The 23,816-nt window shown below is 46.6% G+C and overlaps 1 protein-coding gene across 1 annotated transcript; it reads left to right on the forward strand.

Annotated features, from left to right (window-relative positions):
* On the forward strand, positions 1-22,808 carry SLC5A9 (solute carrier family 5 member 9). The gene is made up of 15 exons (XM_035333241.1): positions 1-185; positions 1,923-2,120; positions 2,885-2,956; positions 5,321-5,425; positions 7,259-7,423; positions 9,700-9,805; positions 10,039-10,119; positions 10,889-11,094; positions 11,912-12,047; positions 12,314-12,421; positions 12,604-12,754; positions 13,950-14,118; positions 14,664-14,879; positions 20,150-20,297; positions 21,984-22,808. The coding sequence occupies exons 2-15, from the start codon at positions 1,992-1,994 to the stop codon at positions 22,190-22,192; spliced, it is 2,001 nt and encodes a 666-aa protein (XP_035189132.1). The 5' UTR covers positions 1-185; positions 1,923-1,991; the 3' UTR covers positions 22,193-22,808.
* Positions 22,809-23,816: the final 1,008 nt, after the last annotated feature.

Below are 23,816 nucleotides of genomic sequence, written 5' to 3' on the forward strand. Positions count from 1 at the left end.
GCCGGGATGCGTCATCCCCTTGGCCGGGGCAGGGACAGGGATGGGTGTCCCAGGGGGCGTGGAGGGGCACACCTCCACGGCTGGCCCCACGGAGCAGTGCATGAGCAGCCTGAGCAGGACCAGGGGCAGGAAGGCCACAGAACTGCCCTGAATAGAAGAAGGGCACAGCTGCAGAGGGGCTCAAGGTATGGTCCGCATTGGAGATGCAGACGGTGCAGTCCTACCCTGCTGCACTAGCAAGGGGTCAGCCCTTATGGCTTGGGACGGCGCTCAGCGAAATAACACTTGGCAGGGTCCTTCAGGCAGAAGTCAAGGTCATGCTTGTTGGTTCAACAGGCCTGTGGTACATTGGAGCTGCCGGGAATGGCTTACTAGGTGTACTTACTTTTCAGGGTGCAAGCTTTCAAGTGCTTGCATGTGTTAGTTGGTGCTAGTCCAGGGCCTTCGGATGGTGGGGTGAAAGGGGTTGGGTTGGGTGAGGACTTTGGGTTGGGTTCCAACAGAGAGCAGGATTTCTGGTTTGGGAAGACTGGAGATGCTGGCTTTGTTTGCTTCTTGGGCAGGAATTTGATGAATTTCAAGATTAAGAGACTGTCTTTTTTTTTTTTTTTTTGCTCTTGGGTGCTGTGATGTTAAGAGGGAAGTGTGTGGGTGAGTGTAAATCAGCTCTGTGCGCAGAGAGCTGCCTGTTTGCACCAGGGGATTTAGACTTCCAGATATTTAATTTCTGGTAACCTTCCTTCAGCTTGTTGAAACATTTCAGTCTTGAAAAGCCTCTTGTGGATAATGAGACTATGGGGAGGCACCACTCCCAGAGAGCTTCAGACTCAGGAGTGGGGGTGGACAGGGGCCTTCCATTAGCAGTGCAATTAATTAGCAAGTAGGTAGCATTTGCAAGGAAACACTGGGAGAGAGGAGGATAAAACAAAATGAGAGAGTTGCTTTGATGCCTCTCTCGCAACCAAGAGCAAATGAAGCTTGCATAAGTTTAAAATGTCCCACTTGATATTTAGTGGGGAGGAGGACGCTATGGACAGCAGAGAAAATGGAGGGGTCATGGGAGATTTTTCTGCTTTGAGGTCTGGGGACAGCCAGGAGATGGCTTTTGCCAGCTTCACCTCCACAGCACCTTTACAGCCCCAGAAGGAGCTTTGGGCAGCCCCCCCCAGAGCCGTCCCAAGAGAGCAGGGGGTGGGTTGACCCTCTCCCTGATTCAGAGGGCTGGCGGTGCGAGATAGCTGCAGGCAGGGGCAGGAGGGACCCTTGCAGCCACGTCTGAGCATGGCAGAGATGAGATGGGGGAGCAGCTTCCCCACCCCACAGTCTGCCAGGCTCAGGGGATTGCTCCTGCAGGGCTGCATCCATCTGCCATCCAGCACTTGGGTTTTGACCATCAACTCGAGCACCCACAGGGACCTTCATGACCTCCTCCTGGTGCTTCTAAGCAGGGTCCCAGAGCAGAGGGAGGTGGAGGCACAGGTTCCGCTCGCCCTGAGTGTCAAAGGGTGAAGAGCGGGACATCTCATGTGGCTGGGGAACGGCCCCGCTGTGCCAGGCAGCCGGCGGGACGGGGAGGAGGGCTTGGTGGCTCACAGCTTGTCACTGCGTGGGGCACAGCCTCCTCCTACCTGTCTGTGGCCCAAGGCAGCTGCTGCTCCTGCTGCTGTTGCATCTTTCCTGGAGTCACGCAGGGGACCTGGCAGCGACTCTGCTTGTCACGCAAGCAGCTTAACTCCTTTGCTGCTGCCAAAAAGCCTGCTGAGAAGGCTCAGCTGTCTCCTCTCCCGCACTTCCCCCTGTTGCTATCCGCGCAGTGAACTCACAGCTTAACGTGTGCTCCCTGCCTGCTGACCGCCCGTCGGGCCCCTCTGCAGCATGGGGCTCCCCACTCACACCTTCTCCACCTTGTTAATTATTACAAGGGAAGCAATGAAGGCAAACGTGCGCCAAAGTCCAGCGTGAAAGAGAAAATCGGCAGTTCTCTCACAGCCATGAGCCAGCCCAGCCCAGCCACCACGGAGCCACCCGCGCTGCCAGGGGAGATGAAGGCGGTCTTTGGGGTGGCAGACATCATTGTGGTGGTCTTTTACTTCGTCTTTGTCCTCGCTGTCGGGATATGGGTGAGTCCCTGAGGTGACTGGGGTTAGGTCTGCAAGCATTTGATCCTCCCCACTCCTCTGCTGGGTACAAAGGTGTCTGCCTGCAAAAGGCATCCCCTGCACACACCGTTATCCCAGGCCCTGCTGAGCAAGTCAGGGAGGTGACACCTGTGAGCCCCCATCCCCACATGGGGACAGCTCTGGGGGTTGTTCTGATATCTGCCTCCCGTGCTGCAAAGTAGTCATGGGCAGGAGACCAGGGCAAGAGGAAAGCTGGGGCTGGGAGTGGGAAGACAGAAACGGAATGTTAAAAGCTTTGGAAAAGTTGTTATCAATTATTTGTTCATGTTGCTTTCTGTAGGTCTTTTATAGAGATCTACAGTGTTTTTCTCCTTCCCAATGTGTACGTTCATGGAGAAGACATTAAATAAATACTAGTGGCTTCTTTCCAAACCTAGACTACCAGAAGCCTGCATGAAGAGAGGCAGAAGCACACAAGCAAAGGGCTGCTGGCAACCCTGAATCCACAGCCGTGGGTGGAAGCAAGGCAGCAGGAGCTGCAGCAGGGCCTTGCTAGTCACCCTGCTATGCAGCTGCATGTCGTGCCCAAATGTACCCCTTGACAGCACCCCGTGGGGTACAGTATGTCTCCTGCTTCTCACCCTTGGGCCTTGCTTTCCCTCTGATTGCTGACAGGATGTTTCAAGGCTGCTGGGATGAGTGTTGGGTCTGACCTGAGGGTGGGTGAATGGAGGAAAAGCTTTTCCTTTCTCCTTTGTTTCCAGTCGTCGATACGGGCAAGCCGGGGAACCATTGGAGGCTATTTCCTTGCTGGACGATCCATGACCTGGTGGCCTGTAAGTGAAATGCATCCCTCTGTTTTTCATGGATTGAAAGTAATTCTCTATTTAAGGAGGGCAGGCCGCATGTGGGGATCTTGTCCATATGCTTTCTGTGCCCCTGAGACAAAGAGAATCCACCAGAAATCATCCCAGGAGACTTTGCCAGTGAGCTGCAACATAGAGCTACCAGACCAAAAAGATAGTTCAGCATCTTCAGTTGTTTCTCATCTCTAAATTTCTCTGCTAAAGTAATCAATAAAAAAGTCCATGCTGGTGGATGTGGAAGAGCTCTGACTGCCTAGTTGCATTTTGGCCCCAACTCACCAAAGATACCATTGTCCCCAAAGTCAAGGCAGCATTAGGTGATCTAGGAATGTGCTTTCCAGTAAAAAAACATTTAGAGACTGAAGAAAAAATAATCCCAAAGCCCAAGACTTTCTGAGACCTTACTATTTAGAGTAAAGTCGAGATTATTGACAAACGATGTAAAGGATATAAACTTCAAATCACCAAAGTATAAATCTTCACTGTGAAGAAAAAAAATCTATTGAAGGCATCTTTTCTTGGGAGTGAAAGGTACATATAAAGATAATTTAAAGTTTGAAAGGAATAAAATGCCACAGGAATAAATATCCTTCTCAGCCAATGCCAAACTCCAGCATTATATATCTTTCTAGTGAGTCATGACTAGCAGAATGCACTTCTCAACCAAAACACTGTTCCCCCCCCCCTTTTTTTTTTTTTTCCTTTGCATGTGTATTGCCCATAAATTCTCTAGGCTAAATTTTCAGCCTCTTCCATCAGAGACACATCTGTGTCTCTCAAATGTTATTTCTTAAACATTTTTTATACTTCTGCTCAGCCACATGACATTTAAAGAAAATGCACAGCTTGATGCTTTTCTATAATTAGGAGGGGAATAATTAAAAGATAGTAAAATGGAGAATTTTTCAGCCAACAATATTCTTGATTTTTTTTTTATTCTTATATCTTTTTGCTCCAACCACAGGTGACCACAGAATCCTCTGGGTACAGGTTGGCTCTTGGCTATTCTGATTTACAGTCCTAGGTCCATAGCAACCTCTAATACTGTTCACTTTTTATGTTGTTTGTCCAGGTAGAGAGCCAACTCTGCAGCACTTCTTGCAGGCTCAGCTCCTTGTGGCCTTCACCTTGAGTACATGACTGGCTTACATGTACTATTTCTTTTTACAGGGGTGACAAATTTCTTTTGTGTTAGCCTCAAATAAACCCTGATGTTACATTGCTGCTCCTGTACAATATATCATCTTCTGTATTTTTGTGTCTGATATAGATATCAGGAAAACAGATTATATTTCTTGAGAACACCACTCCCTGCCTAAGTTGCAAACTCATGTTGTAGCAGACAGCTCTCTAATCAGGAGTTTTCTTCGACAGACACGAAGGCAGAGCTGTTGGCAGGATTCAGTATGGGTGTTCATGCCATATTAATGTTTTACCTTGCTTGGAGGTGAGAAGCAGATCAAATTCCGCCGGTCTTTGTTTCAAGTTTAGCGGTGCTAAGAGAAAAGCTCCTCACAGGAGACATAGCTGAAAGCAAAGTTCCTCTTGAGAGAAAAGGGCTCAGCTTGTACTTTAGGTAACATCTCGTTTGACCCTGAGAGGGGTTTGGCATTGGCATACAGAAGGGAGGTGAGGCTTTGTGCCAAATTAAAGTATTAATTAAGTCATATAGTCTTTGCCCTGTTTAAATTGCCTTGGAGCTTGCATTCTTCCAATTAGGGTGTCAATGAGCCATGGTAGGGACAGCATCGAAGTTAACCTGAAGAGTTAGTATTTTCCAGCCTACCGCAGGGCTGAGTATCTTTGAACCTCTGTGTACACAACAAACACAAAGGGCTGCACATTGCCAACATTGTCCCTGCTACAGTTCAGGAACATCCTGTGTCAGGAGGAGCTTCAAGAGGGTGGTCATGTCACCGTGGCCTTGTAAACCACCACATGCTTGTTCAGTGCAGGACTTAAAAGAGGCTGGGATGTCTGCAAGCTGTGGAGAAGTAAAGCCCAAAGGGTCAGCAAGGTTGCACATTGCTGGCTGTGTTCCAAGGGAATTGAGAAATCCATCACATTTCGTAGACACTGAGGTATCTGTGGCTGCCACCAGGCTTCCCTCACCCACCTCTTTCCCCCAGAGCAGATGTTTATCTCAGGAAAACCCTTGCCAAAGTGAACCCTGATTCTGGGGGAGGAAAACCCAACTCTCCAGTAACACCCAGCCTCCTATCTGCAATAAGATGACATCCTGGGGAAAGGGAGCACCTGGGGAAAGTGCCTGGGCTAATAGAGGAGTTCCTCAGGGTGACTTTCTGTGTTGTGTGCCTGTGCCATGTGTTTCAGATCGGAGCATCTCTGATGTCCAGCAACGTGGGCAGTGGCTTATTCATTGGCCTGGCGGGCACTGGAGCAGCTGGGGGCCTTGCTGTTGGGGGCTTTGAGTGGAATGTAAGAGCCTGTTATGTTGTCAACTAAAACATCACCGTTTACAAAGGGACTGTGGGTTCATCTCCAAGACCTGATGCTAATGGTATCGGCAACTCCAGGTTCTCAAACCTCAGGAGAGAAGCCTCCAGAAATTGAGACAGCCATGAAATCTTTATTTTAGTTTTAAGTGGAATCCACTTAGATGCTCTTTGACCTTTCTGGAAGCATATGGCCTTATTTTTAAGCTTTAGTCATCACTCATCAAGATTAAAAGGTAATGGATGCTGAAAATGTAGTTGGATAATCACAGGATTCTGCGAACAGAAACTTTGAAAAAACAAACAAACAAACAAACAAACAAAACAAAACAGCATGTGCTCCTAAATTCAATGCAAAACCATGAGAATTGGCAACACTGCATTCACCTGTCAGCTGCCAAAATGTGACGTCTCTGGGGTGAACATCTGGGTGCAAAGGCAAGTCTCATTCTGCCCTACTGAAATGCCCTGGAAAATTGCCACTGACACCACACAGAGCATGAAAACCAGGCCCTTTGTGTGTGATGCTAATGAAATTTCTCAGCTGCAGTGATGAGGAGTGAGATTAGTGCCAGCCTCACAATAAACATCACTCACCTAACTCTAAATCTCTTGTCTGTATCAGCAGAGCCTGCTAATAGTGCCGGATCCTTGCCAAGCAGAGGCAGGGCCCAGCCCACCAAAGGCTCTTTCCTGGGATAACTATTCACTGCAGCTATTTTTTTTTTAAACCCTTAAGATCACCTTCAAGTCCTTTGTGAAGAAACCTGAGCCTGCTTTCAGGCTGGTGCATGTAAGACATATCACTGTATTTTAAGTAAATCTATTCAAGTAATTTTAGAAGCCCATGAAGACAAGATTGTATGTCAGGGCAAATCTAGCTTCATGAGTTTAGATTCATTTCTTTCAGATTGGAAAGGGACCTTAGGATATGCCATTATTCTCTCCCTTCAGCAAGGGACATCACTCAGCTGCGGGGATCATATGGGCATCTTTTACCTAAGCCAATCTCTGCCACTGCAGGAGCCATGGCTGTTCTCTTCAATCACGCTCAACCTCTGTCCCCAGGGCTCAGTTTCATTTCTGATAACTTAAATAACCAATCAAAGTAAAATCTGGACTAATGGAGGGTACTTGGAAGAAAGGTAATGTCCAGAACATCCAGGAAGTGGCTTTTATTTATGTTCTGGATCTCCTCTCTGTGCTTTTCCTGGGTTTCAGAAAGAAATACATGATGCCTTTACAACTTTCAGAAGTCTCTTAACCTGTGGCAAAACAACTGAACTGCCCCGTTATCTACCCACAACAGAAGCAGATCTGCTTCATCCTGAAAGGAGAACATCCCGGCAGAGTCTTGCTGCTGCTTATTTTTATGCTCTGCAGGGAGGCTGCTGCCTCAGCCTCATCACTTGCTAATCAAGCAACAAACAGACGCTCCAATCCTTCTCTGAATCACTTAACTATTCACTGCCACAGAGTCAGTGATTTCAAAGACCACCAAATACAATATCATCTTTAGAGACTCAGAGTAACAGGGAAAGATCTTGCCCCAAAGATCCAGGTAAGGAATAGATATGCCACCTGTGACAAAGAAGCATGGGGTGTAAGAGGAAAACCTCATAAGCTTTTAAATATATTGTGATAATTACTTCATTTGTCATCTCATCTTCTGAGTAGGGACAAAAAATTGGAGTGCTTCTCAAATACATTGCATGGCACCACACACTCCTTTCTTCAGTTGTCCACTGAAAGAGAAGATGAGAATTGTGTTCCCGTGTTGAATCATGTGCCTTTATTTTCTCTGTCTCTTTATCAGGCTACCTGGGCACTTCTGGCTCTTGGCTGGATCTTTGTGCCTGTTTACATCGCAGCAGGAGTGGTCACCATGCCTGAGTACCTGCAGAAGAGATTTGGAGGGCAGAGGATACAAATCTACATGTCTGTACTGTCCCTCATTCTCTATATATTCACCAAGATATCCGTATGTATCCAACTGAACACAACCTTTGTGGCTAGGGCAGGGGTAGGGCATCCTGGCACAGTGCAGAGATAGCTCAGATGCCCTTCAGAGGACCAGCTCAGCTACCAGAAACAGTATCAGTGTGTTTTGTGCTGCTTTGCTCAAGTAAATACCTGCCTCTGCATTGATCGTGGAGATGTACCTTGAGAGAGAGAGTACTCATTAAGCAGCAATGCACAGGGAGAACTTTACAGGGACATAGCTGCTAATTACTAGATGGTGTAAGTACCACAACATGCCTTTTCCCTTCCATCGAGTCAAACCTTTGGTAATTTAGACAGGGGAACTGCAGCATTACCCCATCTGAGCATCTGGCTGGTTGCATCCTGTAGATATGAAATCCTCTTAAATGATCATAAATCTGCATAGTCATAGTGATTAGTTTGCTGTTGTTCTTGTTGAGTTTTCATCATTAGGAATGTTATTCCTCTCTCCCTCTGTCACTTGTGTTGTATAAAGAGGGTATAGCAAAAGGGGTAGGTTCAAGCTTAAGACAAAGCTCAGTATCCTTTCTGGATTGCTTGCAGTGTTGTACCTTGTTGGTAGTTAAAATGCAAGGTAAGCTGTTGGGTATTTCATTTCATTTAAATGCCATTAATAAAGAGGTAGAACAGATGCTCAGAGATTTGACAAGAACTACCTGTGCCCTTGGAGGGACAGGACTGTATTTCAAAGCCCATTACAGGGACTGAAAATTTTTGTTTTGGGCAGTTTTGACTAGGCTCTAGTCATTTAGATGTCGTTTAGATGTAAAGTTGCCTTAGAAGATGTTCAATGAAGATGAGGCACCCACATGCCTTTTGCAGCCGGCCTCAGTGTCCTTACCCCAGCCTTATTACCTCTCAGTTCCTGGGAGGTGCACTGGAAGATAGCTCAGGGCTGGACACATGGGATAGATTTCCTCCTCTAATGGCCAACTGTTGGTTGTGTTGCTTGCCCCTTTCTGCCACCACTGCCTCCAGGAGCTTTGCTCTCTGCGGTTGGAGCATTTCCCAGGACGAGGTCTAGGAAAGAGATGTTTAGAGCAGAACTGGACAAATGGAAAGTCTCTCCTGCAATAGCACAACAGCGTGCACAGCTACACACTCAATGCACATAGTGGAAAAAGACCAATATTTCAAAATGACCTTCAGCAGAGCAGTATTTGCCAATGCCTTTCAGGGCAGGACCCTGGCCCCAGTCACTGCTGTTTCATCTCAGTGGTTTCTCCTCCATGCAGCTAATTCACACGTGGCTGACGGATGTGGCTGGCGCAGTTTATGGGCTTGACAGGTGCTTTCTATTAAGCAGTGCCTTTGTTTGTAGAGAGCTCATTTAGCGGCTGGCTGGACAGCAGGCAGTCGGTTACAAGAAGGATTTTTCTTCCTGTGCGTTTTGCCCAGGTATAAGTTAGCAACTAGGTCATTGCAGAGACCTCTCTGTTTGCAAAGAATAGCAGAAATCTCAATAAACAGCGCTGTCAAAGGACTGAACCTGTGTAGCTACAGAGCTGGTTGCATTTCCTGCTGGGAAGTCAAAGACCAGAAGACACGTTGGCTCCTGTAGTGTCCTGATAGAGGTTGTCCCATCTTGGGATCGCTTATTTGGGGCACAGCAAAGAGAAATCTGGTCCCATCCCCTCTGTCTTGCTTTGCAAATGTCTTTGTCTGTACCTCACCCCATACCAGGTGTACAGGTGTTCTTCAGATTGATTTCCCAATACATACGCATCTCCCGTATCACCTTCTGCATCTGAACGATGCTATCTGTATAATTCTGGGTTTCACTCAGTTTCTGGTTTCACTCTCTCAGGCAGAAGGTCCAAACAAAACCAAGGTGGTAGGGGTTGCTGTATTTCTAAGGAGGTCCTCAGCAGGTATAACCTGTTTTACTGGAGTCATTTTAATGCTGAACAGCATAAGTAGAAAAGCAGGTAGCTGACCTTTTCAGATAAATAAAACATGGTGCAAGATAGCAGTGACACTTCAGAGGTCTTTCAAGCTGAGAGTGACTCCTGGCCACCAGGACATGCTGATGGGCAGAACCTGGTCTCTCCTTTTTTCCCCCTTTTCCTTCTGTGGATACATGGGCACAGCTTCGATGTCCCCACAACATGGGATACTGCTCACCATGGGTGGCTTCACTGTCAGTGAAGCTTGTCAGTGCTGCAAAGGGCTGCAGTCTGCTCTATGAGATTGCACTTGCACAAAGCACAGCTAACATCAGACATTATTATTATTATTATTATTATATTCCAGACAGACATTTTTTCTGGAGCATTGTTCATCCAAATCTCTTTGGGCTGGAACCTCTACTTGTCCACTGTGGTCTTGCTAGCAGTGACTGCCATCTACACGATAGCTGGTAAATAACGGATTTTAAAATAAACACTATAAACTATGGGCAAGCCCCTTAGCATGTTCCTCCTGGGAGGGCTTGTCTCAGCTACAGGGTCCTGGGGTCCAGCTCAGTGCCAGCTTCTCCCAGCAGATCTGTTCTGAAATCATGGGGCTGGGGCCAGGGAAAGCCATTTCTCAGGTGGAATATCTGTTTCTACGTATGTGGGGACACTGTTTTCTCACTGTTTTTCCTAACAGGTGGTTTAACAGCTGTGATATACACAGATGCGCTGCAGACCCTGATCATGATACTGGGAGCTTTGGTCCTCATGTTCATAGGTAAGGGGAATCTGCAGTGGCATCATACACTGGTTTAATGACCCCAAGCTTGTTAGACCTTATCTGGGTACCTCACCTCACCCTTTCAGGTATAGTGCAGAAATGGCTTTCAATCACTTACAGAAGTGGCGCTGGCACAACTCTCATTCACCAACAAGCCAGACTTGCTTTGTCCTTTGCACTAACTCTGTGGCGGTGAGGTCCTGGATCTTGCCAGTTGGAGTTTACCTAGAGCTGCCAACAAGCTTGCAAAACTGCATCCCCAGGGACAACTTCAGCTCTCACTATGCTCATGTAAATTCAGAGTAACTCTGCTGACTTTCCGTGTTGACTCTGTGAATTACTGTGGATTCACCTGGGTGTAACGGAGAATTATAAAAAAAAAAAACAAAACAAAAAAAAAAAAAACAAGGAACTGACCATCATTGGTCTTTGCTTTAAGCCTTCTTGGCAAACAGAAATACAGATATATCCTGTTTAATTTCATACCTTCCTGCTCCAGTTCTCGGAAGATGTATGGGCAAAGGCTAGATGCTGAGCACATTGTGAGGATTTGGGTGACAGAGGTTTTCTTGCATTGATCCTCTTCCAGGATGTGCTGTTCAAACCACAAGGACACTGGGCAAAATCCAACTTACTCCTGTACACACCTTGACTGCCAAAAGTGAGGGTGGAATGAAAAGAAAGGAGATGAGAGGAAGATAGGTGAAAAGAAAGGCAATCATCAGACTCAGATAAGGAAATAACATTAAATCATTGGTATTTTCAGGATTTGAAAAAGTTGGCTGGTACGAAGGACTGAAGGAAAAATACAGCACAGCGATTCCAAAGGTCATAGTCCCAAACACGACCTGTCACCTCCCACGTACAGATGCTTTCCATTTGTTCAGGGACCCAGTCACAGGTGACATTCCTTGGCCTGGACTTATATTTGGCCTCTCCGTGCTGGCTCTTTGGTGCTGGTGCACTGATCAGGTAAAGAAAACGTTTCCCTCTCAGGCATCCCACTGCAATGTTCTTTCCAGCCCACTCCTCACTTTGTAGATCTGTGAGCTGAAACATGACTGTGTCTTGCTGTGCAGGAGTTACTGCCTCTGTTACTGGACTAGACCTAAATAGTTCTCTTCTTCCACCTTCTCAGCAAGCTGCTACTTTTGTGCGCTTCTTAGGGTGGGTGAGCAGATTATTTTCATCTGTCTTTATCCTGCTGTGGGCTGGTGAGTACTGGGGTCTGCAGGCAGTTTGTGCAACGAGGATAAAAAAAAAAAAAAAAAAAAAAAAAAAGGGAGCTGGAGCTGGTTCTGCAGTGACCTTGTGCAGACCTCCAGACATATTCCAGCAGGTCTCAGGTTTCTTATCCCTAGCCAAGTTACAACAGGGAGAACTGTACTTGTTTCTCAAGAAACTGTGCTTTTGTAGTTCAAGGTGGGATAATCACCAAAATCCACCACTGAACTTTTACCAAAACACCCTCGTCTGCTTCATTCCTTGTCTCTTGCTGCTGTATAACTGCTGTCTCCAGTCCTCAAGGTGGCTTCACTTCAGTCAAGGGTGAAATGATTCCTCTAAAGGAAATTTCCATGCTGCCCTCTGCCATAGCCTGTACACTGAGCTCTGAGCAGTGGCAGCAGGCTGCAGTCAGCCCAGATGGGAAAGTTGCCATTGGCATGCAAAACACTCTGGGATCCTGTCGCATGAAAGTCATCCATGAGAACAAGAGGAGAGAGGATGGATCCTGCTCTCTCTGCAGTGCTCCAGCTTTACTCCCTGCTCCCTTTCTGACCAATTGCAGGTGATAGTCCAGAGGTCTCTCTCTGCCAAGAACCTCTCCCATGCCAAAGGTGGATCGGTGCTGGGAGGATATTTGAAAATCTTCCCTATGTTTTTCATTGTCATGCCAGGGATGATCAGCAGAGCTCTTTACCCAGGTAAGCCTTCCCATATTCCTCACCATAGGTAACATCCAGGACACTTATGTCAGGACCCTGAACAGAAATGCAATATGTCATGTCAAAGTTTCACCTTTATTTTAGGACATAGTGCTCTTCAGCTCCACTTGCTCTAGCTGCATTCCAACTTCACCTCTGAATTTGTATTTACTTACACGGGGCATCAAGATTTGTTCCCTTGAGTTATGTGTCCTATGGCTCAACAGCGTTTACATGACTTCTTGTTATTTTCCTGTATTCTACAGATGAAGTGGGCTGCGTGGACCCAGACATCTGTAGACGGGTCTGTGGAGCAGCAGTGGGTTGTTCCAACATTGCCTACCCCAAACTTGTGATTGAGCTCATGCCTGATGGTGAGAAACCTTTACACTTGTGGAGGTGGGCTTGAGCCAAGCTGTACGCAGAATCAAACCGCCCTTATCCATCCTAAAGATAAGGAAATCTTCCTGCAGTTACCAGCCATCAGGAAGAAAAAAGAGTGCTGGGAATCCAAAAGATCTAGTCCTGATTTTTCTTCCATGTTTTCCTCTGCCAGGGCTCCGGGGTTTGATGATTGCCGTGATGATGGCAGCCCTGATGAGTTCCCTCACCTCCATTTTCAACAGCAGCAGCACCCTCTTCGTTATAGACATCTGGCAGCGGATCCGCAAAAAGGCTTCGGAGCAGGAGCTGATGATTGTGGGCAGGTCCTTACATTTCTTTGTGTCTTGTTGCTGTCATCATCTGTTTCAACTGCAGCACTTACATTCTTCAGTCTGGACCCACTAAGAAAAAAAACTGGTGCCAAAAACACAGAAGAGGAACACAGCGTGGGAAAGAGCATTACCCTGTCCAGCTTCACCTCAGATGTAGTCAGAGAGAAACACTGTGCTAAGGAGATCAGTGCCTCTCTCTTCTCTTAACTTAGCATAAATACTGCCTTAAATCTGTATTTTAGAAAAGCCAAAGTTACTCTGGAGTCACCATCACCAGAGGTCTTTAAAAACACGTTATTTTTGCACCAGACAAGAGCAATACATTGCAGTTGCTCCTTTTCAGGAAAAAGAGCAGCCTTGATGAGCTGGGCCTCCCAGCTCTCTATCTTTGTGATAAGTTATAGTGCCCTTTACGAGCACGCTTTAGCACTGCATTATATCAGGGGCATATAAAGTTCTCCTCTTGATAGCAGAATTTAAACTGCATTCTGTATGTTTCTGCTGTGTTTCCCTCTCCAGTCACAAGCTAGCAAGAAGTTTCAAAACTTCATTGTGGGACAGGTGAGGGATGCGGGCAATAGCTTGCTCCACTGCTCTGAAGTAGTGAGAGGGAAAATACCTCTTGCTCAGCAATATGGGCAAACCTCTGTAACATGCAATGCAAGATGAAGGAGGGTTGTGGTATGCACCTGAGATCCCAGAAGCAGTTTTAATAAGCAGAGAATGAGTTGGAATTTGGCAAAGACACCAGACTGAGCACGTTATCCGCTTGGAGAGGTCGCAGAAAAATTGCTAATGATCACAGCTTCCATCTTCCTCTGTTGCATCCAAGAGGAAGTCCTCTGAAGATCATGTCACTCTCTAAGACACATGAAGATGAGGGGCTTGCACTGACTGAGCTCATGGTGGGAGTCACCAGGCCCTTGTGGATCTCTTGTGCATATTGACTGCAAGTCCCAGTGCAGCTCACTCTGAAATCCATGAAATCAGCTCTGGGATTTGACTGCATTGATCTGAAGGAGAATGATTTTATCTTTACTTGTGTACATGTTATTCTTGACAGTAATCTCTGGCTTTATTTTTAGGAAATTCTGAAAGCAATTGTAAGTTTATTTTGCTGCAAAACTTCATTTTCAGGTAGACTCCTCCACCTATAGAGCTAATAAATTTTATCCTCATCTTCCAGAGTCTTTATCCTCATCCTGGTAGTCATCAGTATTCTCTGGATCCCCATCATTCAGTCAGCCAACAGTGGCCAGCTCTTCGACTACATTCAATCTATAACCAGCTACCTGGCTCCACCAATCACAGCTCTCTTCATCTTGGCAATCTTCTGCAAGAGGATTAATGAGCCAGTAAGTGGGATGTAAAATACCAATTGATGCACATATTTAATTTGATAAAATACATAAATAATTTTCCCTTCACTACCTAGCTTTGGAGATTTCTTAGATTCAGAGCCAGTCCAGCTAAAGTGTGACAATTAGAAAGAACTTTCCTGGCATGCATTGGTGGATCTTAGCCCAGTCTCTAGTGCATGTGTGTTTGCTTCCAAGAAGCCACTGCAAGGAGTGCTTCTTGGCAGTCTCATCTGAAATCACAAAAGCCAAAGTTGTTCTACACTTCAGAGAGGATGCCTCGAAGTCTAGTTGGAGGCATGTTGCTAGAAGGAGATTCTTGCATTGTCTGTGCTCTATCCATTCTGTGTTCAAGAGCAGAAAGAGAAAAATGAGGATATTATACTAAAAACATCCTCCTTTGATACATGTCAGTGTGAGATTCCATTAGGTCTATCAAAGAGCTGAATTAAAAAACAAACAAACAAACAAAAAACAGAGAAAGAGGACTTCAACCAAGCATAACATGCAGTGACCTTTTCCTTGTGTCTGTCTTTTCTCAGGGTGCTTTCTGGGGCCTTGTGGTTGGGCTCGCTATTGGACTCGTTCGGATGATCATCGAGTTTATTTATAGCACACCATCTTGCGGTGAGGAGGACAGAAGACCAGCTGTGCTAAAGGACTTGCACTACCTCTACTTTGCACTCATCCTCTGCGTCCTCACTGCCATTGTCATTGTCCTTGTTAGTCTCTGCACCCCCCCGATCCCTGAAGAAAAGGTAAGTGACTTTTCTCAGAAGCCCCATTTGGTTTCCAAAATCTCCGAAATCTGTCCTTTTCTTTTCCTTCCACGGCTGAGAAGTGGTGTATAAAGCATATGCTGCAAAGAAGCACTTGCTCCTCAGCTTTCTATTCCCCAGGTCTCATAGTGTTAATGCTTCCCGAGGCACTGAGTGCTTGAAATTGAGTGCGAGTTTCCATGCTGTGCCTAGAGCTGGGCAGACACCACAGCCCATCATAGCTGGAATAGAAAGAAAAGAAGAAGGGGGAAGGAGAGGAAATCATATTATGGAGCACTGCTGAGGAGAAATTAAATATATCTAATTGTAGCATCTACCCTGTTTCAGCAGAGCCAGCATCAATCTTGCAGGCAAACAAGATTAATATCTTTTGCAACATGGGCATTTAGGAAAATAACATTTTGTCCCAATGTGATCTCAATTACATTTAATAACTTTGAGTCAGGCACAACTTTCTTTTACTTAACACATTAACATGGTGCAGAGTTGGGAGGCTTTATATAATAAAACCTTACAGCAACTCTTCCCAGCCCCAAGTTTTAAAGCAGCTGTCAGTATAACAAAACTGCCATCTACCTCCAATCAAAGGTTGCTGGATAGATTTAAAAGACTTTATTTATTTATTTATTTATTTTCCTGTGAGGAAAAAAACTGCATGAGGAAATGAGGGTGATGCTGTCACAGCATTTTCTATCTGTTGCTTCCTCATAACTTGTAAAGTATTAACCAGTACCATCAATGTTTGATTGAATGTTAGTGGTGTCAAAGATACCCAGCTCCTAAAGATTACATGAAAGCAGGTGGTCAGATAGAGGAGAGGCAAAGAGAGAGAGAGACTGCCTTTTTGTCTGCTTTGAGATAAAGTCTCATCTTTTATTAGCTATCAGAGGATCCACATGGGAGAGAGAGATACTGGCAAGAAGGCACCATTAGTTCTGCAGCTTACGTTGTTCACTGCTGCTCAGGGGTGGCCAGATGGTTGCCAGCAATTAATTACTGTGGTTTAATGAGTTTCCACTCATCATCTGACCTGTGATAACTAAACGTGTTCAGTGCTCCCTGCCCACAGCAATACCAAGATAAGATGCATTAACACAGAACTGGCAAAGAGCAAACATCATACCAACAGTTCAGAAAGTGAAAAAAACTGGCCACAGTTCCAGAAGGCTTTTAGTCTGACCTCCGAGGTATAAAAACAGTTAAAACATGCTCTAAGGACTGTGTGTGTTGGGGGAGGAGGGATAAGAAAAGTCTCGTAGATGCATGAAAACCTAGAAAAAAAAAGTAACATATTTACCACGACTTAAACCAAGTCCTAAGAAGGACTTGCCTGCCTAACCTGACTTGCTAGACAAAAGAAGCTTAGTATATCATAGCTAGCTGGATTTTATGAACCATATTTAGTACCATACAGGATGTGATTAGCTACCTTTGGGAAGCTGAAGTAGATGCCAATATTGCTGGGTTGCTGCATGTCTGGCATGAATCTGAGTGGGTAGTGTTAAAACCAGCACCTTTCATTTTCCCTCGGTCAGACTGGCCCACCTTTTGCCCTGGACATGAGCAGGGTTGGACGGTGACCTGTAGTGGTGTGCTTTCCCTTGGTGCCCTGCCGAGGTGTTATTGGGATGCTGAGACACCCCAATGAGCTGGTCTGTGGCCATTCTGAGGTGGTTCAAGGACAGAAAGGCTGAGGGAAGGAAGAGTAGGAGGTAGAAATCAGGATGGATGTGTCAGCCCCCCTGGACCCGAGCTAGCACCTGAATTTTGGAGCAAACCTCAAGTTGCTGGGTTTTGGCATGCAAGTGAGCAAACTTGTACTGAAGATATTTTATGTCACCGTGACGGTGGCTGAGGGGTGGCAGGCATCCTGGCCAGAGCTGCCTGAAGCTCTGGCCCTTCCCAGTCCCAGGTGCTCCATAACTCACTTTGTGAGCCTCAGATGCTCACCCATAAACATTGCGTGGGGCTAGTTCTGCCAGCCCTTATCTGTGCAGCACTTTGAGAAGTAATGATGAAAGGCACCTTATAAGGGCTAGAAATTATGCCATTTATTTTGTCAAGTGAAAGGAAAAGAAAAACAAGCCACCAAAGGAAAAGCCAAGGAAATATAGTGATAGATCAGATTTCAGCAGATGTAAATCAGCACAGCTCCATCGCCTTTAAAGACCAGGAACAGCTGTTGAGCACAGTTATGCCACTTTACATCAGCTGAAGATCTACACCGGACAACTTTAAATATTGAATCCCAATTCTTTTCAGATAGCAAATGAGCAAAAGGAGAAAAGAGATTTGTATCTGATGTTAGAGCAGTACAGCTAATGTGCCTGGCTTTAAATGAATTACAATCCAAGAATTGCAAGCTGTAGCATTTTCTCCGGCTGTTTTGGACACTCTCCCATCCCTGTGGTGATTGATGCTGTGCTGGAAAACAAGTATGCAAGGAATTTGTTTGGTATGCTCCAGAGTTCATATGTCTTCATTGTAGGTAGTCCATATTGTGTCACGCCGTCCTTGAAAACCCTGCAAAAGAGCTTACAATTAAATTTGAGACTGTGAAGCTGAAACACAACTGTCAGGTGCCAGATGGCATTTTGGAACAGAAGGATTTATTTTAGTTTACAAACAACAAAAGAAAAACTTTGCTGAGTTATTACAAACTCCCTTGTCCAAGGAGAATGTAAGGGTGAAAAGGGAGAGAAGTAGCCCACAAAAGGAGTGCCACTCAGGCAGGTAATGTCCCCAGGGGTCAGGGTTTGTGCTGACTGGCTGATGGATCGGCAATTCCAGCTGATGTGCTCCAGAGCTGGGGATGTTTTCCCAGTGTGCTGAGGTCTGGATTCAGCATCTCCTTCAGGTGCAGAGCCCAGGAGGAGCACTGAGCTGGCCTGGCCCCACACCGTGCACTGCTGAGGTGCTGCAGCTGTGCAGGCTGGCGCTCCCCCTGCACCCCGTGGTGCCACGGAGAGCAAAACGTTTTGTAAACCCCTGCTGAGGAGCTGTAGACAGCCCTGTGGTGGCTTCCACAGCCATGCTGTGCTGCTGGTCTTCTCTGGTGTGCGTCCTTCAGGTGATGGCAAAGAGGAGAAAGGGTGACCTTGAGGAATTCAGCTAGCCCAGAGCTGCCCCAGGGGAAGCTGAAGCTGGAGCATGGCTGTAAAGCTTCACCTCTAGGGTTGTGGCTTGCCTTGTTGAACAGGTTGGCCACAGGCAAAGCAGCAGCTCTGTGTGGCTCAGTGGTGAAATGTGAGGAGGTTACCTGTGTTTCCATGCTGCTTTCAACTGAGAATTGCTCCCACCTGGCAGAGTCTGAGCCCCAGGGAACCTCCAGCCCCTGCAGGTTTCACTGCGGTATGAAGGGACAATCATTCAGTGACACATAGGAAGAGAAGTGAAAAGAAAAAAAAAAGTTTCTCAAAAGCTTTAGTACCCTGAAACTTTGCTACGTTCCAGTGACATTTCCTAAGTGATTAAAAAAAAAAAAAAAAAAAAAAAGAAGAAGAAAAGAATCCTTGAGAAAGATGAGGATCATCAAATCAAAGCAATTTAGCACATCGTGACAAGAAGGATTAGCCCTGCCCAGTGCTCATCTTGGTTGAAAATGATTTAAATAAAGCTATAAATCTTCTGGAAATTATGCAACATTTTATGTCAGCTGGAAACTGCTGCCTACATTTGTGTGTGTAAAATTCAAAAATTAAACTCACGTTATTTTGTAAGTGACCCGTTCGAGACATTCATCTCCGTACGGGCAGAGCAGGGAGGCAGTCGCTCATCAGGCAAACTCACGACTTTGCCTGGCCCTGTCATCAGCAGCACAGCTCCGCTGCCCTGGTCCCATCCTGTGGGAGGGCAGGCCGTGAACCTTGTGTGGGTTTGATGAGTGCAGTCCTTGCTGCTTGCCTTGGTCACAGCATGCAGAAGTTAGGAAGTGCCACCAAGCTGCTCAGCGTGCCATGGTCAGCCAAACAAGCAGCAGCCGCAGCTTGAATTTAAAGCCCTGCGCCCCTGGGATGGTTAACTCACAGCTGGAAAAAGGATGAACCCCTCCTTGGGTGCTTCCTGTGACCAAGCGAGGAGATGTTCAGACCTGCCCCAGGACATGAGCTTCAGACAACCTAGTTTTGTAAAGCAGAGGAGATTGCAGCCACAAAAACCTTTCCAGAATGGATCATCCTTCATGGCTTGTCATTGAAAGGACAATGCAGGGCATGGCAATATCTTGTATTAGACCAATAGAGAAAACTGGAATTAAACATAAATAAAAACCCCAACACAACAAATGAAAAAGAAAAGAGAGATAGAGATGTCAGCATGTGCCCATTTCTTTCTTCTTGTAATTACACCTGTTGGTCCGATGCACGGTATTGCCCTCCATGCAAACTCTGACCTGTTTATCACCACCGTGGCTCTGTCCCTCTGTGCTGTTGCAGTCACAGGGCAGAGACACAATAACTGCTGCTCGTCCCACCCAGAGCCCTGAGATAAGCTCATTTGGAAGGGCAGGTTTCTGCTTTGATGTGAGCTTGTCTCAACCGTGGGGTTTAATGTTCATGTTGGATTTTCTCCTCCTACTAAACTGCAACTGAAATGGGACACAAGATCCTCCAGTCTCTCTTCATGTCCCACAGAGCCACTTAAATACCAGTGTCCCTAACTGATCTTCCTGTGATGAGGGTGAGCTGAGGGTACAATTGCTGTCCATATCCATAGATATCCATCTATATCCAGAGAGGGCTATCTAAACTTCATTTTTTATTCCTTCTCTCTCTTTCTTTTCCCCCTTTTAATTGACTTTGTTGCCCCTTCCCTGTTGGAGGGCTGCTGTTGTGGACACAGAGCATAATTTTTTCATGTCAGTAAGCTGAGCAAAAAGGAGTCTGCTTCTGCAGTGTCTACTAAAAGTTTTCTGCTAGAGACAGGGATGGAACTGATTAAGCAGAATGACAACACAACAAAACAAAACAACAATAAAAAACAGATGGATCAAAAAAAACAAGATTACTCTTTTTTTTTTTTTTTTTTAGCTTTTCAGCTCCAACTGGATGATACCAGCTTTTTTTTCCCAGTGTGTTGGCATCTGCACAAAAGGAAAAGGGAGATGAGGGAAAAGCAGGGGAAAAGAACATCACTCTAGAACTGCTCTCCCAGCACCATCTTGGACCTGTCTCCCCAAAGAGAGCCATGACTTACATGCCAGTTTGGGATGGGCAGGCCATAACCTGTGTGTTCTCCATTCCTCTTTGCAGCTCGCTTGCCTGACGTGGTGGACGAGGCACAAAAAATCACCTGACATTGACCTGAGAAATTACAAGAGTGAATCAGCACAGATGAACTCTGCCAATGGAGAGGGTGACCTGCTCGAAAGCGCAGATTTGGACAACAAGGAGGAGGCAGGTAAGGTGCATGGATGTGGACAAGCACATTCATGTGCACGTGAGTGCATAGTCAGGATCTCACACATGGGCCCTCCAAAACTCATGAGAAGTCACCTGTTGTAGTCACTGGTACTTATGGGGCTACCAGTTGTAGAGATGTGATGAATTGAAGTGTGGCTGTTGGTCTTCCCAACATACCTGCCAGCAATTACTTTCATGTCACAGTCCTCTTAATGGCTCAAAAGAGATACCGTTCCTGAAAAACAAGAAAACCCAACACTCAGTAAAATGTTTTTCCTCCTCCTGATCAAGTCATTTACCTATGTGAACTCATCCAGTGCAGCCCTACCCAGGCTGCACTGTTATTTTGGCACTTCAGGCCTGGACACCTAATGGCAGGATGGACTCCTCAGGTGGGGGTTAGCAGCCACCTACAACAGTCCCCTGGGGGTGGAGGTCTGTGCTGCTGAGACCCTGCTCCCTGGCCCATTGGACCTGGGGCTCTGTGCCATGACACTGCAGCTATGTCTCATCAAGATGCTTTTGTGGAGATCTGTATTGATCCTGCAAGCATAAGCAAAGCAGTAGCTAGTAGTAGCACTCTCATGGCAGGCTCTGTAATCTCAGCATCAGCACATACAGATGGTGTCCCTTCCTGGCCCCATCACTGCCAGGAGATAAAGCCCTTGTGCATGTGCTAGAGGGGCCTTCTCCTTGCCCCTGTGTGGTCTGTGCTGGCCAAACTCACTCAGCTATGCTGTATCATACTGCATCAAAATGGCATTATAATCCAAGGAGTAGCAGGAAATGCTACATACATGCAAGTTCTGTTCAGAGTGGACAGAGGTTTATTCTGCAAATCCATTAAAAAACAATCCAGCTTTCTGGTTTTGAGCTTATTAACCTTCCAAGGTTACAGAGCAGGAGAACTCAGAAGAAAGGCACATACACAAGATTTTGCTACTTCCTCCTTTTGTTGGTCAGGCCAAAGGACATTGGTACCAATTACAGCCAAGCTAAACAAAAGTGAACAAATAAAAGAAATCTCCTCATTTTTTTCCCCCAATAGAATAAGTTTGGTTTTAGTTGAATGCAGCTGTTCATCACTATTTATTACTTTTTATCAATTCCTAGTTCACTTAACTAGCTCATATTTTTATAAACAAATGTCTTGGTAATTTGGTGATTAGTAATGATGGGAAAGGAAATACAGAACAAAGGATCTGACAGTTTAATGAGATTTTTTTCCTTACATAACACTTTTTCTTTCAAGGCCTTATAGCAATCTATCTTTCAAAAAAAAAGAAAAAAAAAAAAAAAAGATTATATTTGGAAAGAACAGCCAGAGCATTGTACACAGCACAGGACTGACAATTAAGATGCATACTTCACCTGGCCTGACATGTGTAAAAAACAAGCCAGGAGATCTCTAAATGGACCATCATGCTGTCAGGAATATGTGAAAGTGGAAGGAAGCTGGGTTGGGGAGGAAGGGGAACAGCTCTTTTAATTAACTAATGTACAACTGGTATTGCAATCAACCTGCAGTAATCAGCACATGTACATGGTAGAGGCAGAGCTTGCTCCTTCTGTCCCACCCGAGGTGCCCCCCAAGCCCCCGCAGGCTGCCCGGCACAGCTCTGATCAGGCAGATGAGGGAGGGCCGTGTCCCAGCTCATTGGTAATTTTTGTCCATCTCTCGCAGCACCCAGGCCTCCCTGCTGGAAAATGCTGTACCTGTGGTTCTGTGGCCTGTCCCCCGGCCCCACGCGCACCCTGTCCCAGGAGGAGAAGGCTGCCCTGGAGCAGAGACTCACCAGCATCGAGGAAAAGCCCCTGTGGAGGACTGTTTGCAACGTTAACGCTATTCTCCTGCTGACCATTAATGTCTTTCTGTGGGGATATTTTGGCTGAGGTGGGGTCAGGCAGCAGCATATGGCTTTGGTTTCTCTCAGGGCTTTTCAACTTCATGTCCAAGCTGGAGGCGTCAGGTGAAAGAGATTCTGGTAATGGTCCCCGTGGTGCTGGCGTGCCCAGGGCGGCCTGTCCCCCCATGCAACCAAGACTCACAACTGGTCGCATCTGGGACGTGTGGGTAAAGCCAGGAGGCCTGGGGGCAGCTTTAAAAGGTGCAGAGCTGAGCCCGGCAGAGGGCAAGAGCTTTGGAAAGCCTGGCTGTGGTGCTTGCTGCCCTCCTGAGACTTGACTTTGCCCCGCTGCTCGCAGGGGAAGAACTCCTGGTTTACTCTGGTGTGAGGATGGGAAGTGAAGCACTACCACAGGTTTCTGTATGGCCGAACTGGGACAGGGTTAGAGTGGAGCACTGGGCTAGCTCAGCAGCGACAACCCAGGCTCCTGCAGCCCCCCAGGACCAGTGCTGGACCCCCCCCCCCAGCTGGCACTGGCAGCAGAGACGGGCCCCCCCTGCCAGCCCCCCGGCCTTCCTGCTCACAGCACGAGCCTATTCACTCACCGCACCAATCCTGCCCTTTAACAGCATTACAGCAATAAAAGTGCCTTAGTAACAAAGCCAATTTCGACTCTGGGTTATTGTGGTTATATATCCTTGCACTGATGCACAAAGGTCTCCTTGGGACCACGGTATCCGGGCTGTGGTGGGGAAAATGAATACACCTCCTTGTGCCGGGTCACCTCTGATCCAGGCCCCTCTGATCCCCCCTTGGTACCACCCTGAAATGTGGCATTGCTGTCACATTTTAAATCACCTCTGTGGGAGGAGGCAGCAGTGCCCACACTAATATCACGACGTGGTGGTTAGGACATGCACCTGAAGAAGGTTAAAAACGCCCATGGGGATGTGACCCTCTGTGCTCCAGCATCTGAGGGGCATGGCTGAGCTACTGGGCATGGGCTGTGCAGGGAGGTGAGGGCACCAGGTGAAGCACAATGCCATGAAGATGGTGAATGATGAGCCTGCAAAGAGAGGAGACGTGAGACCTGTGCCCACCTGATACAGGGAGCTCGGGTCATGGGTTCCCCACTTGTCCTCAGTTTGGGTAGAGGAGAATGAATCAGCTGTGCAAGACAGGGTCTGTGTGTGTGCTTGTGCAGATCAATACAAGCACTTTTTTTAAGATGAAAAGTACATTTTCTTTAAATAAGGGAGATCACAGCCCCATCAGCAGCCTGTCCATACCCATGGGAGGAGGTACACGCCGCAGAGCTTGCCTTGCCTTTCCAGTATTCAATTTCAAGCAGGTGGTGCCCAGATCAGAGGATACCTCAAAACATTTAGAGGAAATCAAGTTACCAGCTGTGATTAATAGCTGGTAAATGCCTAATAATAATGGACACATTTCTAATGCATTTAGAAATACCAAGGCTCGCACCTCCTCGCCTGGGGCAGTGAGGCGCTGAGTGCTCCTGAGCCACAGAGCCCCTCAGCAGCACTTAGCTCAATGGCTTTATTGGCTTTTTGGACCACACATCCTCTAAAGCCATGGGAAAAGCAGAAAAGCAGCACAGAGCAGGTTGAGGAATACCACGGCAGTGTTTTTTTTTTTTTTTTTTTTTTTTT

The sequence above is a fragment of the Oxyura jamaicensis genome, chromosome 8, assembly GCF_011077185.1.
Source record: "Oxyura jamaicensis isolate SHBP4307 breed ruddy duck chromosome 8, BPBGC_Ojam_1.0, whole genome shotgun sequence".
NCBI lineage: Eukaryota > Metazoa > Chordata > Aves > Anseriformes > Anatidae > Oxyura > Oxyura jamaicensis.